The 15,016-nt window shown below is 42.5% G+C and overlaps 1 protein-coding gene and 1 long non-coding RNA gene across 2 annotated transcripts; both read left to right on the forward strand.

Annotated features, from left to right (window-relative positions):
• Window positions 1-2,624: 2,624 nt before the first annotated feature.
• LOC308073921 lies at window positions 2,625-3,580 on the forward strand. Its single transcript, XR_013932057.1, has 3 exons — window positions 2,625-2,725; window positions 2,899-2,982; window positions 3,104-3,580. It is a non-coding gene; the product is annotated as an uncharacterized lncRNA (long non-coding RNA).
• Window positions 3,581-3,884: 304 nt separating this feature from the next.
• LOC308074490 (uncharacterized protein) lies at window positions 3,885-5,701 on the forward strand. Its single transcript, XM_080413942.1, has 4 exons — window positions 3,885-4,255; window positions 4,404-4,572; window positions 4,763-4,892; window positions 5,624-5,701. Exons 1-3 carry the CDS (start codon window positions 3,928-3,930, stop codon window positions 4,887-4,889), a joined length of 624 nt encoding a protein of 207 aa, XP_080270068.1. The 5' UTR covers window positions 3,885-3,927; the 3' UTR covers window positions 4,890-4,892; window positions 5,624-5,701.
• The last annotated feature ends 9,315 nt before the right edge of the window (window positions 5,702-15,016 follow it).

A 15,016-nucleotide genomic window follows, 5' to 3' on the forward strand; every position in this document is an offset into this window, starting at 1 on the left:
ATATTTCACACTTAAAACAGCATTTGCTGGAGGGAAGAGTTGTGACATGTCCGGTTACTGGATGTAAAAATACATTTAATGTGAAGTCATCATTTACTGCTCATATGTCCAGGAAACACAAAGGATATACGTTTGACAGTATGCTTACAGAATCTCTACCTTCTGAATCTGCTGAGTCAGCATGTGACAATGGGAATGCTGCCCCCCAGAGCTCAAATGATGCAATTGATAGCATGGAATTACCAAATAATTTCAATGAGGCTTATCTTAGAAATATGTCTCTATTCTACCTAAAATTGCAAGGGCAACTCCTTCTTCCAGCTTCAACAATACAGACAATTGTCGAAGAGATGCAGAATGTGTATGAGTTGGGACAGGATTACACTTTAAGTAAATTACATTCACTTTTAAAAAAGGACATGTGTCTAACAGATGATGTCATTACTAAAATCAGTGACTGTGTGAAGCAGTCAGATCTGTTCTCTGTCTGTCATAAGGGACCACTGAGGACAATATATTCAAGAGGCCAGGCATTCAAAAGCATGTTTCATTATGTGGAGCCTAAAAAAATACCACTAGGAACTGATGAAAATATGATTCCACGGTTTGCTTATTATGTACCTGTGAAACAAACACTAATTGGCTTATTAGAATCAGAACTATGGAAGCATTCAGTGTCACAACAGCAATCTTGTGAAACAGACTCAGATGTTTTTAATGACGTAAGTGATGGAAAAACTTTTAAGTCCAACCCGTTCTTTATAAAAAACCCTGGATGCCTAAAATTAATTCTGTACCAAGATGCTTTTGAATTAGTCAATCCATTGGGCTCTGCAAAAAAAAACCACAAGATTCTTGCAGTCTATGTGACTCTGGCTAATTTACCTATTCATTTGAGATCCAATACTGATCACATGTCCCTTGTGCAACTTTGTATAGAAAGTGACTTGAAAAAATTTAAAAGTGCTAAAGTTTTCTCAGAGCTGTTGGTGGATTTAAAAGATTTGGAAGAAAATGGAATCATTGTAGGTGGTGATACAGTAAAAGGCGCCCTGTTTAGTATTCTTGGGGATAATTTGGGTTCACACGGCATTGGTGGATTTGTTGAAAACTTCAGTAAAGCCCAGTACTTTTGCAGGTATTGTGAAATCACACTAAGAGAGTTTCAGAGTGATGACCCAAATGTTCTTGGTCCACAGCGCACACCTGAATCTTATGACACTACTGTTGGTGACCTAGAAGCAGGAGGCAGTGAGCACATCAAAGGCATAAAGGTAAACTCTGTTTTCAATGCACTAAAATCTTATCATGTATGCCAGCCAGGTCTACCACCTTGTTTAGGCCATGACATGTTTGAGGGTGTGTTATCATTTGATGTTGCACTGTACTTGAAGTATCTAATTAAGCAAAAGAAATGGCTTACTTATTCAGATTTGAACCGACGTATCAAGCAGTTCAAATACAAAGGGTCGGATGCTTTGACAAAGCCTTGTGTTGTCAACTCTAAGGTATTCAAGCTTTCAGGTCAAGCCGTCCAGAATTGGAATTTTTTACGGTTGTTGCCTGTATTAATTGGTGACAAAGTGAAAAACCCAGATGATGAAGTCTGGCAGTTAACTCTCCAGCTTAAAGATATCGTTGAATTTATATGTGCACAAAAGATTTCGTCAGCAGAGGTAGCCTATCTTGAAATTCTAATACAGGAATATTTGGATTCAAGAAAGACTTTGTTTCCTAAGAATAAACTAAAACCAAAACACCATTACCTGCGCCACTATCCGGCATTAATTTTGAAATTTGGACCCTTGATAAGATTATGGACGATGCGCTTTGAAAGTAAACACTGTTACTTTAAGAGATGTGCCAGGCATTTGAAAAACTTTAAGAACATCTGCCAAACTTTATCTGAACGACATCAGCTGTTTCATTCATATATCATAGCTCGGCCAGGATTAATTCTGCAAGTTAAAGACAGTTGTAGGTTTTATCAAAATCTCTACAGTGAGACAATTCAACATGCAGTGAGAGAGTTTTGTTTTTCAGAAAACAATACTATTGTTTCCACTGACATACTGTATAAAGGCACATCTTATAAAAAAGGGCATTTCCTTGTCTCACAAAATGATGAGTCCATGGAGTTTGGAGAACTGCTCATGATTTTAATTCAAAATGATGCAACTGTTTATTTTGTGATGGAAATCCATGAATCTCACTATTATTCTGAATACCATCTATACTCAGTGAGAAAACCGAGTACAAAGTTACAATGTCTTTACATTAATGACTTGGTAGATTTTTATCCTTTAACATCATACATTCTTAACGGGCACCAAGTCATTCCGCTGAAACACAGTGTGTTGTCGAAATAAACATTATCTAAGACACTGTGATGGAGGCCATGCACAAGAAAAAAAGAAAATGCATATACAGTGTGTGTGTACATATATGATATATATTGTCAAATTACTGTAGTCTTGTCATTAATGCTTTTGAAAAATGTAATGTTTTCTTCCCATTCCAGCAATGGAGGAGACATTCCTACACAACGCCATTACTGCGGTCCTACCTGACCTTTCAGAGGTCATTGTCAAGATTCTAGAAGAGAAATTACAGGAATTGGGGGTGGAGACATCTGATGATTTTCAGTTTCTTTCAGAAGACGATTTGCTGTCATCATTGAGGCCAATTCAAGCCCGAAAGCTCCTTGAGGCTTGGAAGCAGAAATGTAAGTAAATTATTGCATTGTAAATATGGCTTAAACTTGATTTATGTTCCATAGCACGCGCACATATACGTACACAGGAAACGTATGTCTCTGTATGTGCACATACAGTAAATTGAAATGAAGACGCACAGTAAAATGCATTAATATAAATGAAATGTATGTGTGTTTTGCAGACCAGACTCCTGAAACCAGCTGCTCAGGTAGTGGTGGTTCACCTGGATGCCCTGGTCCGTCATCTGGGGCGTCAATATCATCTGGTACACACTTTGAGTGTTTCTTTTGAAATACAGGATGCAAGTGCCAAAGTAATTCGGTGATATACAAACATTCATATTGTGTAACTTTATGTGTATGCCTTTGTATGAATGTGTTTTTCAGACCAGACTCCTGAAACCGGATGCTTAGCTAGTGCTGCTTCACCAGAATGGCCCGGTCCGTCATCTTTGGCATCAGTATCATCTCGTGCAGCTGCATCATCTGGTGCATCATCAGGACTGTCTGCATCCTGTCAGTCTTTTTCACCAAGAAGTTTATCATCAAATGATTCCATCATCTTCCGAAGTCCTGACAGAGACTGGGTGGAGAGCTTCATGATACCGTGGGATCAGTTCCCAGATGAACTTATCCACTCATTGGAGAGAGGAGAAGGACCATCAAGTAAACTGAGAAAGGAGATGATCCGGATTCTGGTCATTGCAATGAAGAAAAAATGTTCTCAGTTAGGGTCCAAGCACGCAGAGGTAGTTGCCAAAAAAATGGTGGAAAAATACCCCAAATCTCTGAAAGATGTAATAGCAGGAGATGTCCCTGGGACAGGATATGACTCTATAAAAAAACAATTGATATGTAGGATAAATAATCAGAGGCGACCTGAGATTCCCCACATGAGGAAACGAAAGCTTGGTGAATCTGATTCTGGCTCTACCACAGACGAAGTCAGTCCTGAACGAAGAGCAGCAGTCCAGGACACATATGGGTGCATCAACTGGCAGCAAAAATTATTGCCCCTAGGAGAGACCACACAGACCCAGCTACAGAAGAAAGCTAAAATGAAGATGGAGGATCAGCAAACTGATGTGGATCGAGATAAAGTCAAAGGTCTAATGAAGGCGACTTTCTACACACAACGAAAAGAGGTAAACCAGGGGAAAAGCATCAAGGACCTTCTGGCAGAGTGGCCATTGTGGTTCCAGGAACTTGGCATGGTGGTCCATTTCCAGAATCTTACTGGAATTGAGCTGAAAGAGGTTTTCGGACGGAATCTGGAAGTCAAGGGAGAACGTCTCCTGAAGTACTTGAACCGCAATCCTCTAAAGATCAGCCAAAGGTACATGGACGCCCACACAAAGTACAAATTGATGAGGGGAGAGCAGGGTGGTATGTCTGATGATGTAAAAGAGATGGTGCTCCTTCTGATGGCCTACTTTAAAGAGAAAGAGGACGAAATGTTCCGTTATGTGGAGCAAACATGCCTGGCACGGGAAGTTCAGATGGACAATGTTCCCTTGACTCCAGCCATCATTGTGTGTGGTAAGTTTTTTTCTTTTTCTTTTTTCATTCTACGGTTCTGTCTATTGTGTAAAACACACACACATTTTAAAATCTAAAAACGTCTCAATGTGTTTGTGTTACATTTTATTTGAATATTACTTGTTTTTTTGTTTTGCTCCTTTTTTAGGGAAGTCCTGCTATTCAGCAAAACGTTATATGCTGAGTGTTGACCAAGTCATTGTACATGACAACATTCCCACCTTCGTGTCAGCAGTGTGCATGATGTTTGGAAGCTACTATTGCTTCAACATCCACTACCCATCAGCGCTGGCATCAACCCTGGAGTTTCTTCAGAGGTGTGTATTTTTTGGTTTGCTTTTTCCTGCATTTTCACTTAATTTAACTGAAAGAAAGTAGTGCTGCCTGATTAAAATCTTTGCCATATGAAGTTGCTTTAATATAATAACTTGAATAGAAAAAGGATCAACTTTTGTTTTTTCTTTACATAGCTGTTTTATAATCTATGCATTTCTTCTGTGACTGCAGGTGTATGTTCTCAATCAACCCAGAGAAAGGCACTAAAGTGGAGAGCAAAAAAGCACGTCTCAGTGTCAATCCTAGGGTGTCTACCTTGATCCAGGCTCTGTCGGACCATGAGTGGCGTGATGTTTGAATGGTAAGATTGTTGGCCACACACACACACACACACACACACACACAAACACACAGTGATATGCGTATATAGATGTACATGCATATGGTAAGTACACGCTCATTAACGGACATTTTATGTCCACACGATTAGAAAGTACACTAACATTACAGGTGCAGTTAGGTTACATTCACAATCTCATGGCACATGTCTTCACGATACAACAAGAATGTCACTCAGCAGTCTCTCCGCCATATATGGTGGCAGAGACGGTACAACACTTCGCCAGTCCTTTTGCCCAAGCTGTCAAAACCCTCCAACAACCAGTCTGGGCATGTCCCATGCTGGACCACCAGAGAAGGCATAGTTCCGAGTCCCAGTCTGCCCGGTGACAAAGTGCCCTCCGCAACCGCTCCTATGGACCTCCAGGGCCTGGAAGTCCACCCACCGCTGCTCCAACGGCGGATGGACACACCGCAGGGAAGCCGCCAGGTCCACTTGCCTCTCCCCGGCAGCTGTTCACGGGAGGGACGGTCAGGTGCCAGTCGCCGATAGACTACATCGGCAGTAGTGCCTTCCTGTTGATTGTGATCAATCACGAAGCCACAGAATTGCAAAATGCATTCTAAATCTGCACCGACTACATTAACACTCGTAGTTAGAACGGGTGTGGATGTTGGGTGATGCACGCACGCACACACAGTACTTAGATATACACACCCATTATTAATATATTTTTTCTTATATTTTCCCAGGTGTCATCCATCAACCAATGCAGATAAAGTGGAGAAGACAAACGTCGTCGTCGTCCCCCCCCCCACGTGAAACTTGACTCCAGGAACCTTTAAACTTTAATATGCAGTGCACACAGATGTGTCTTCACACACACACACACACTGCACCACCGCCCTCCAATCTTTTTTTTGTTTTTTTGTTTTTGGATTTGATGTACACAAAAGTATACTAGGGTTTAAGTTTATAACATTTTTGTTTATACAACTTGTTGTAATTTGACACTTAAATAAAATTGAAAAATTGAATTGAAAGTACATGTTTAGGAGCTTGCCCTCCTTTTTTGATATACTTTTTATTTGTCTTCGTACAAGCAGTCTAAATGTTCTGGGAAAAATGTCTTGCTAATTAGGTGGAGAGACAGTCAGACCCCATGTTACTGATACACTATAATAATCAGAATTTAATCATCAGAATTTACAGCACCTATCTTTAAGACCTTGTAAGGAATGATGTTATTCCTAGCCTATATTGTAGGCTACATTACAACATTTTCACAATTTGTAAGTACATAAAATGTATATGTTTATAGCAGTTCAAGCTCATTCTTGAAAATAAAGTTATTGCAGTATTTACAATTTGTTTTCACTGTGTCATTAATACAACTTTTACAGTTGAGCACTGTTATTGAATTGAATGGAACTAAATGTACAATAAGCGACAGCGGCATGTAAATATGAATGAATTAATTGGTGTAAAAGCACCCTGATAATGCAATTTCTGCAGAATAAAGCTATTGTATTTACCACTCTAAATACAGCTGCATGTAAAGGTTACTATATTTACCACTATAAAAACAAAAATTTGCTGCGAAAAAAAAGTTTATTTTAACTATTTGCAGGAAAAAAATGTTAATTGAGACATTTTATAATGCAGCTTTTACAGATAAAAAATGTAATTTAATGGGATTTCATGTAAAATCTACAAGAACTTTATGTAAAAGTTACTGTATTTACCACTATAAAATCTAAAATTTCTTAGAAAAAAAAGTTAATTGAGACATTTTATAATGCAAAATCTACAACAACTGCATGTAAAAGCTACTTAATAATTGGTTGAATTAAGCAGAAAAGGCTTGTTGTATTTACTGGTTAATAATGTAAAATAAAACCGTTTTATACTGTAAAATGATTTTACAGGATTGTGTTGTAAAGTAGTTACAAAGTTTTTCTGTATTTTTAACAAAATTTAAATGGCAACCCGGCTGCCAGTATTTTCCTGTTTTTTTACATTTTTTTTTTTTACAGTGTGTACACAGGTAAACACAAGGTAATGCATCAAATGCATAGAGACAGTGTATAGTAGTGCGTCTTTATAATTTAGGATCACAGGTAAACCAAGAACCTATCATCAGTCTAAACATTATAATAATATCAAAAAATAAATAATGTGCATATTGAAACTATACAAAGTAGGCTATAGGATGGCAGGTGAGCTGCAGAGCTGATTGAACACACCAGTGTTCAGTGAACTCATCAGGGTGTGTGGCCGTTAAAAACCTGGGGAACAGAACAGATAGTCAAATTCTGCGTTGTGGTGCTGTCGTCTTGTGTGATTACTTGGTGTGTATGTGTTTTGCACAACTGAGTTTTTTTATTACACGGCTTGGTTGAATGCTTGATTCTGATTGGTCAATCATTGGTCATTATTTCTTGATAATGGCCGATGAGCTCTATAACAGGTTTTATGCTAAAACATAACAGTCATGTACTGTAAATAAATGCACAATGGCTGGGTTTCCCAAAGCGATTTCAGGTCGTGCGTAGCTTCGGGAAACACCACCGTCGTAGGCTTCATACAGTCTATGGTTGTAGGTTCTCAAGAGCACAGCGTTACGTGTCTAACAATCTGGCTTCGGGAAACCGCACATATAGTCTGGTTCACTATGTAATTTTGTTGGATTTTTTTGAAGATTTGCAAAACTATACATTTTTGGAAAGGTTATTGTCTATGGAATCAGAAAATCAATGTTGCCATTTGCCCAAATGTGTATACGGCGGCCATATTGGCAATTACAAAATGGCCACCCTAAAATGTACGTTTTTTAATATCTCGGCCTCTAAATAAGCTGGAACATTGATTTTAACTGCTAAACCTACATTTTCAGGGTCAAGGAATCCAATGGTGCAAGTTATTATTTCATTTTTTTTTATCATCCCATTGACATAATCCACCATATGGGTAAAATAACAGCACAGCCCAGGCAGTCAGTCAGATACTAACTGTTCTTTTTATTTATTTTAACTGTGAACTTTGGATGTTTGTGTAACCATATTAAACATCATGACATGTGTAATCATAGACAGTCTCTATGCATCATCATAATCATCATCATCATCATCATCACTTTCGTGCATCACAGCTTGGGAATCGTCATCGTTCTGGCACTGGCTGCTGCACTGACACATTTCAGTACAGGCTAAGTCCTTAGCTTTGCAGGAACATCTGCCAGAAGAACAGTCAGATTTACACTTGCATTGAACCATCTCAAGGATGGCCTTTGGAGCTGGGAGGACCTCTGTGGTCGTTGGTTTCAGCATGCCATCCAAGTGTTTGAAGTACCCATTTTGCAGGGGATCCAGCTGTGGATCCTGCAGAGCAATGGCTGCTTGTGCCCATGCCCTTGTTTGGACATGGACTCTCAAGATGTGCTGCTTCAGAGCTCCAGGTGTTGGAGGGAGCTTGTCACTTTCTGCCCTGTGTTTGCAGAACAGATGCCATCGCAGTTCAGGGATTGTCTTGATGTTGATACCCTTGTGTTGACAGCTCCAGTGTTGACAGCATTCCTTCTGTCACTTCTGCTTCATCCAAAAGCACTCCAGACCCAACTTTTCCCAGCCCGGATATATGGAACAGGCGTGCGGACGCCGAGGACGGGCCGACGGCAGGCGAGAGAGAGGCCTCCGGTCGGACACGGCCGGGCGGCCTGGCACCCTGGAGGTCCTCGGCGAGCCCAGGACGATCTGGGCTCGGCAGTGGCCCCCTCCTTTGAAATTCTCTCCCGGGACTATCGGCAACCTTTCCCAGCCCGGATATATGGACCAGCATGCGGACGCTGGGGACGAAACGCAGGCAGGCCGCCCCAGATTGCGGGCCTGCCGGCGGCCGCTAGTCGCTGCACTGTGACCCGGGAACCAGGCCGCCCCGAAGGCCGTGGAACCCACTACGTTCTGACCGATTGGCACTCGTAGCCCGCCTCTTGCAAGGGCCCCGCCGGCACCTTGTGTGCTTCGGCGGACGCTGCTTGCAGCCTGCGGGCCCAACCAGGCACGGAGGGACCACGTGCGGAGAGGCCCCGGCCTGTCCTCCGCACTCCTCCGCGGCCGACACCGGCCTAACGAGACCGAGACGCCCCGTCTGCCCTAGTTGCCCTGCCACGGACCGTCCGAGGGCCCCCGCGGTCGGCCTCGCCTCGAGCCCCATCACGGGGCTCGGCAAGGAGATCCGTTTGCCACAGGGGCGCGCTCCGGAGACTCGTTTCTCAAACCCTGCGTGTGTCGCGTACTCCGGCGACCGATCAAACAGCTGCGAAACGGGCCATGGGCGCCGATCCCCCGTAACATCCTGTCGACCTGGGTAGAGGGCAAAGGAGGATGTGGCGACCGTCGCAGTGCGCGCCACCGGGAGCTCCCGCCGCCCCTCTCACGGGGGGCCTTGGCGGTCTCCGCGGACCGGCAACCCCACGGTGCGCGCCTCAGCTGGGCGCGCTCTCCGCGGCGGAACAGGAGGCCTACCTGGTTGATCCTGCCAGTAGCATATGCTTGTCTCAAAGATTAAGCCATGCATGTCTAAGTACAAACGGCTTGTACAGTGAAACTGCGAAAGGCTCATTAAATCAGTTATGGTTCCTTTGATCGCTCCTCAGTTACTTGGATAACTGTGGTAATTCTAGACCTAATACATGCAAACGGGCGGTGACCTTCGGGGATGCGTGCATTAATCAGATCCTAAACCCTCGCGGCGCGGCGCTCTCGGGCGCCGCGTCGTCCGCTTTGGTGACTCTGGATAAACTCGGGCAGATCGCCCGCCCTCCGTGGCGGCGATGTGTCATTCGAGTGTCTGCCCTATCAACTTTCGATGGTACGCTACGTGCTTACCATGGTGACCACGGATAACGGGGAATCAGGGTTCGATTCCGGAGAGGGAGCCTGAGAAACGGCTACCACATCCAAGGAAGGCAGCAGGCGCGCAAATTACCCACTCCCGGCACGGTGAGGTAGTGACGAAAAATAGCAATCCAGGACTCTTTGGAGGCCCTGTAATTGGAATGAGTGGACTTTAAATCCTTTGACGAGGAGCCATTGGAGGGCAAGTCTGGTGCCAGCAGCCGCGATAATTCCAGCTCCAATAGCTTTAATATCTTAAAGTTGCTGCAGTTAAAAAGCTCCTAGTTGGATCTCGGGATCGAGCTGACGGTCCGACGCCAGTCGAGTCACCGTCCGTCCCTGTCCCTGCCTTCCGGCGCCCCCCCCCGATGCTCTGAGTGTCCTGCTTGGGGACACTCGCATATATGGAATATATCGCATATATATATATATATATATATATATATATATATATATATATATATAAATATATATATATATATATATATATATAACAGGCTGACAGCTTCCACCTGCGCTGCCTACGCCGCATCCTGGAAATCTCTTGGCAGGATAAAGTTCCCAACACAGAAGTTCTGGAACGTGCTCACTCCAACAGCATGTTCACCATGCTGAGTCAGCGCCGCCTTAGGTGGCTTGGCCATGACCCCAGCCGGCTCCCCAGAGCGTTTACTTTGAAAAAAATAGTGTTCTAAGCAGGCCCGAGTCGCCTGAATACCGCAGCTAGGAATAATGGAATAGGACCCTGGTAAATTTTTTTACTTCCTTGTTAACTTAAAACTTAAAAATTCTGTATCTAGGCTCCTGAGTACTTTTTTTTTCTCAATGAAACATCTGAAATAACTCTGGCATTCAATGTGTTAACTACTTTCGCGGCCCCGTGTGGTTGGCGACTAACTTCTTAGAGGGACAAGTGGCGTTCAGCCACACGAGAAGGAGCAATAACTGGTCTGTGATGCCCTTAGATGTCCGGGGCCGAAATTATTCCCCATGAACGAGGAATTCCCAGTAAGCGCAAGTCACCAGCTCGCGTTGATTAAGTCCCTGCCCTTTGTACACACCGCCCGTCGCTACTACCGATCGGATGGCTTAGTGAGGTCCTCGGACGGGCCCCGCCGGAGTCGGTCACGGCCCCGGCGGAGCGCTCGGAAGACGCCCGAACATGACTATCTAGAGGAAGTAAAAGTCGTAACAAGGTTTCCGTAGGTGAACCTGCGGAAGGATCATTACCGTTCTGTCCGGCACCCTCGCGCGGGGGTCTGGAATGCCTGTACATGCCACAACATAAAATAATTAACAAATACAGTCTGAGGGCAATGATTACTGGCCTTTTGTACAGTCACTGCAAATAAAATGCTTGCAACGGGAACTACTTGGTGTGTGGATCTACTCTCAAGTATAGTGTAAGCTACACTTTTTGATTCAGCACCCATCCTAGTAGTATTGGGATGTGCATGTCTTTGTAATAATTTCCGCAATTAATATCAGCCACAGTTTGATCATTTTGGACACACTTATGGAAGCTTAGAGTAGCAATAATACAAAAACAAAAATGTCTTTAAAAGTATCAGTGGTAAGTTAACATTTTATTTAATTTGAATGAGCAAGTGAAACATGTTTTTAGGAACAGCTGGAATATGAATTGATAAATGATTTTCTTATTTCAAAGATATTGCAAGAAAACAACCATATCTGGTCATTTTGGACTCAGTCATGCATCTAAGGGTTAATGTTGTAAAGTTTTGTAGCTTTATAATTACCACCATTGGATTCCTCGACACTGAAATGTAGGTTTAGGAGTTAAAATCAATGTTCCAGCTTATTTAGAGGCCGAGATATTAAAAAACATACATTTTATGGTGGCCATTTTGTAATTGCCAATATGGCCGCCATATACACATCTGGGCAAATGGCAACATTGATTTTCTGATTCCTTAGACAATAACCTTTCCAAAAATGTATAGTTTTGCAAATCTTCAAAAAAATCCAACAACATTTTAAATCAAAGCATAAGGAACCAGACTAATACTGTAAGACCTCCTGGACGAAGTAATTTAGAAGCTTCGTAGCCTACGTAGTGCTGTCCTGCGAAGCAGTTTGTTACGAGCGTCTGGGGCGCTCGTAATATATACAGTCAAATAGATCGATAAAAAGACCACACGCGCACACACACACACACACACACACACACACACACACACACACACACACATATATATATATATATATATATATATATATATATATATATATATATATATAAATATATATATATATAAATATATATATATATATATATATATATATATATATATATATATATATATATATATATATATATATATATATATATATATATATATATATATATAACAGGCTGACAGCTTCCACCTGCGCTGCCTACGCCGCATCCTGGAAATCTCTTGGCAGGATAAAGTTCCCAACACAGAAGTTCTGGAACGTGCTCACTCCAACAGCATGTTCACCATGCTGAGTCAGCGCCGCCTTAGGTGGCTTGGCCATGACCCCAGCCGGCTCCCCAGAGCGTTTACTTTGAAAAAAATAGTGTTCTAAGCAGGCCCGAGTCGCCTGAATACCGCAGCTAGGAATAATGGAATAGGACCCTGGTAAATTTTTTTACTTCCTTGTTAACTTAAAACTTAAAAATTCTGTATCTAGGCTCCTGAGTACTTTTTTTTTCTCAATGAAACATCTGAAATAACTCTGGCATTCAATGTGTTAACTACTTTCGCGGCCCCGTGTGGTTGGCGACTAACTTCTTAGAGGGACAAGTGGCGTTCAGCCACACGAGAAGGAGCAATAACTGGTCTGTGATGCCCTTAGATGTCCGGGGCCGAAATTATTCCCCATGAACGAGGAATTCCCAGTAAGCGCAAGTCACCAGCTCGCGTTGATTAAGTCCCTGCCCTTTGTACACACCGCCCGTCGCTACTACCGATCGGATGGCTTAGTGAGGTCCTCGGACGGGCCCCGCCGGAGTCGGTCACGGCCCCGGCGGAGCGCTCGGAAGACGCCCGAACATGACTATCTAGAGGAAGTAAAAGTCGTAACAAGGTTTCCGTAGGTGAACCTGCGGAAGGATCATTACCGTTCTGTCCGGCACCCTCGCGCGGGGGTCTGGAATGCCTGTACATGCCACAACATAAAATAATTAACAAATACAGTCTGAGGGCAATGATTACTGGCCTTTTGTACAGTCACTGCAAATAAAATGCTTGCAACGGGAACTACTTGGTGTGTGGATCTACTCTCAAGTATAGTGTAAGCTACACTTTTTGATTCAGCACCCATCCTAGTAGTATTGGGATGTGCATGTCTTTGTAATAATTTCCGCAATTAATATCAGCCACAGTTTGATCATTTTGGACACACTTATGGAAGCTTAGAGTAGCAATAATACAAAAACAAAAATGTCTTTAAAAGTATCAGTGGTAAGTTAACATTTTATTTAATTTGAATGAGCAAGTGAAACATGTGAAGTATAATTTGTGTGGCAACACCGTGGATTAAAGCCGTGGAGCAAAGCAAGCCTTTAGTGAGAATGTTAGGACAAAGGAGACATCAAATCCAAGGTGATAAGGTTAATTCTCTCCTTTCTTTATTTGTCGACAAGGAGAATCCAGAATGGTGACTGCAAGGGTCCAGGAACGCAGCACCCCGCTACTCTCTAAACAACATGTTTATATACAGTATATTCGAAAGAGACGCTGTTCAGACAGGGCTCCTCCTCTGCCTCTTTTTCCACCACTCAGGAGCTGAACCGTCGTGGCCGGGCGGGCAGCTACTGCGCATAATATTCTAAGATCACACAGTACATGGGAGTCAATTTTGCAATATCTACTTTTCAGTACAGAACCATGTTTCACAATGAAGTTTTGTTATTAGATTAATACTCTGTACAACATACACTTTAGAATGATACCAGGAATTACATTCTTCTTCATCTGTAAACAATAGTTAACTTAAAAGACTTTAATGACACCGCATCCATTCATGTGAATATGTTTTACTTCTCCTGGCTTTTACCTATATTAAACCTACACAGGCCATAGTTAAATACTTTTGTTCATTTTAACTTCAGTATATATTTTCACCAAGAGATAATAACATCGTAGTAACATTGTATTTTAGCCCAGGTTCCATCTGAACTAGTAGCTCTGTTCTGGGGGAGACACTGACTCTCCCAGACATGCTAAATAAAACCACAGGGTGGTGAGCCTCAAACGAAATGAATACAATGGGACAAAAGCTTTCTAGTCCAGGTGTCAACACATGCTTCTTTTGTTATCCAAAGTGAGGTGTTGTCTTTGTCCCTGAGCCCCCACCCTTAACCTGTCCTGCCTTTTGGGGAACATTGGCAGACTTCTATATTTTAACTAATTCTGTGTACTAATTAAATAAGTGGAGTTCTGGCTCATTTTAGGTATGATTATGGCTGGACGATATACTTCATAAACCCCTCTCGGAAGACTTATAACGTCTTCCGTAATTCAGAGCTCGGGCGAAAGAAGATATCTTTCAGCACAAAATCATAATCCAAACCTCTGACTGGAAAACAACCTGCACAAACGATTAGTTTATACCCCTCTTGATTGTAGAATGGTACCTATACAAAGCCACAAAATAAAACCAAAATACTTCATTAAAGAAACCAATTAATATCATTCAGAATCTGTACCTCAGTTCAACCTGCAAAAAGACATCATGAATACATTATGACATGTGGTTTACATAAGGGACTGCGCGCTTACAGAAGGACAATTTTCTGTTTTTTCTCCTCTTTTTTCGCTTAAACTAACAAACGCAATTCTTCTTCTTCCTGTATTTAGGGAATGTTCAGTCCTTGAAGCAAAAACTGTTCACAGCTTGGGGCAAGAAAAAGAAAAGGGGTTCTAATTGATGAAGATCTTCGTTATCTGCGTCAAAGGGCATAGGGTATGGGCGTGATGTGTCATTCTTCAAAAGACACACCAGCTTTCTGACACGTGCATGGAATCCCCTTGACCTGGACACCCGTTATCCTCTGTTTGTGGCCTCGATCTGTAGATTTGAAGGTTTACACTGCTTCTGTGAGGTCACACCCTGGGCTCCTGTAGAGCTGACTGGGGGAGGTAAAATCCCTTCCTGGTGTGTAGCTCACTTTGGCAGCAGAAACAGTGATGGGTAGAGGTTGTCTCATAGCCGCTGTCATCTCCACCAACATGATTCGTTCGACCTCTCATCGACACC

The sequence above is a fragment of the Gymnoscopelus braueri genome, assembly GCF_963280865.1.
Source record: "Gymnoscopelus braueri genome assembly, chromosome: 19".
NCBI classification, from domain to species: Eukaryota; Metazoa; Chordata; class Actinopteri; order Myctophiformes; family Myctophidae; genus Gymnoscopelus; species Gymnoscopelus braueri.

Excerpts from the sequence above, each read along its gene's own strand:
- LOC308074490 (XM_080413942.1), top strand. The coding sequence starts at position 3,928 with ATGGTGGTCCATTTCCAGAATCTTACTGGAATTGAGCTGAAAGAGGTT. Across the intron at positions 4,256-4,403 it reads TCCAGCCATCATTGTGTGTG|GGAAGTCCTGCTATTCAGCA; the intron begins GTAAGTTTTTTT and ends CTCCTTTTTTAG. Across the intron at positions 4,573-4,762 it reads ACCCTGGAGTTTCTTCAGAG|GTGTATGTTCTCAATCAACC; the intron begins GTGTGTATTTTT and ends CTGTGACTGCAG.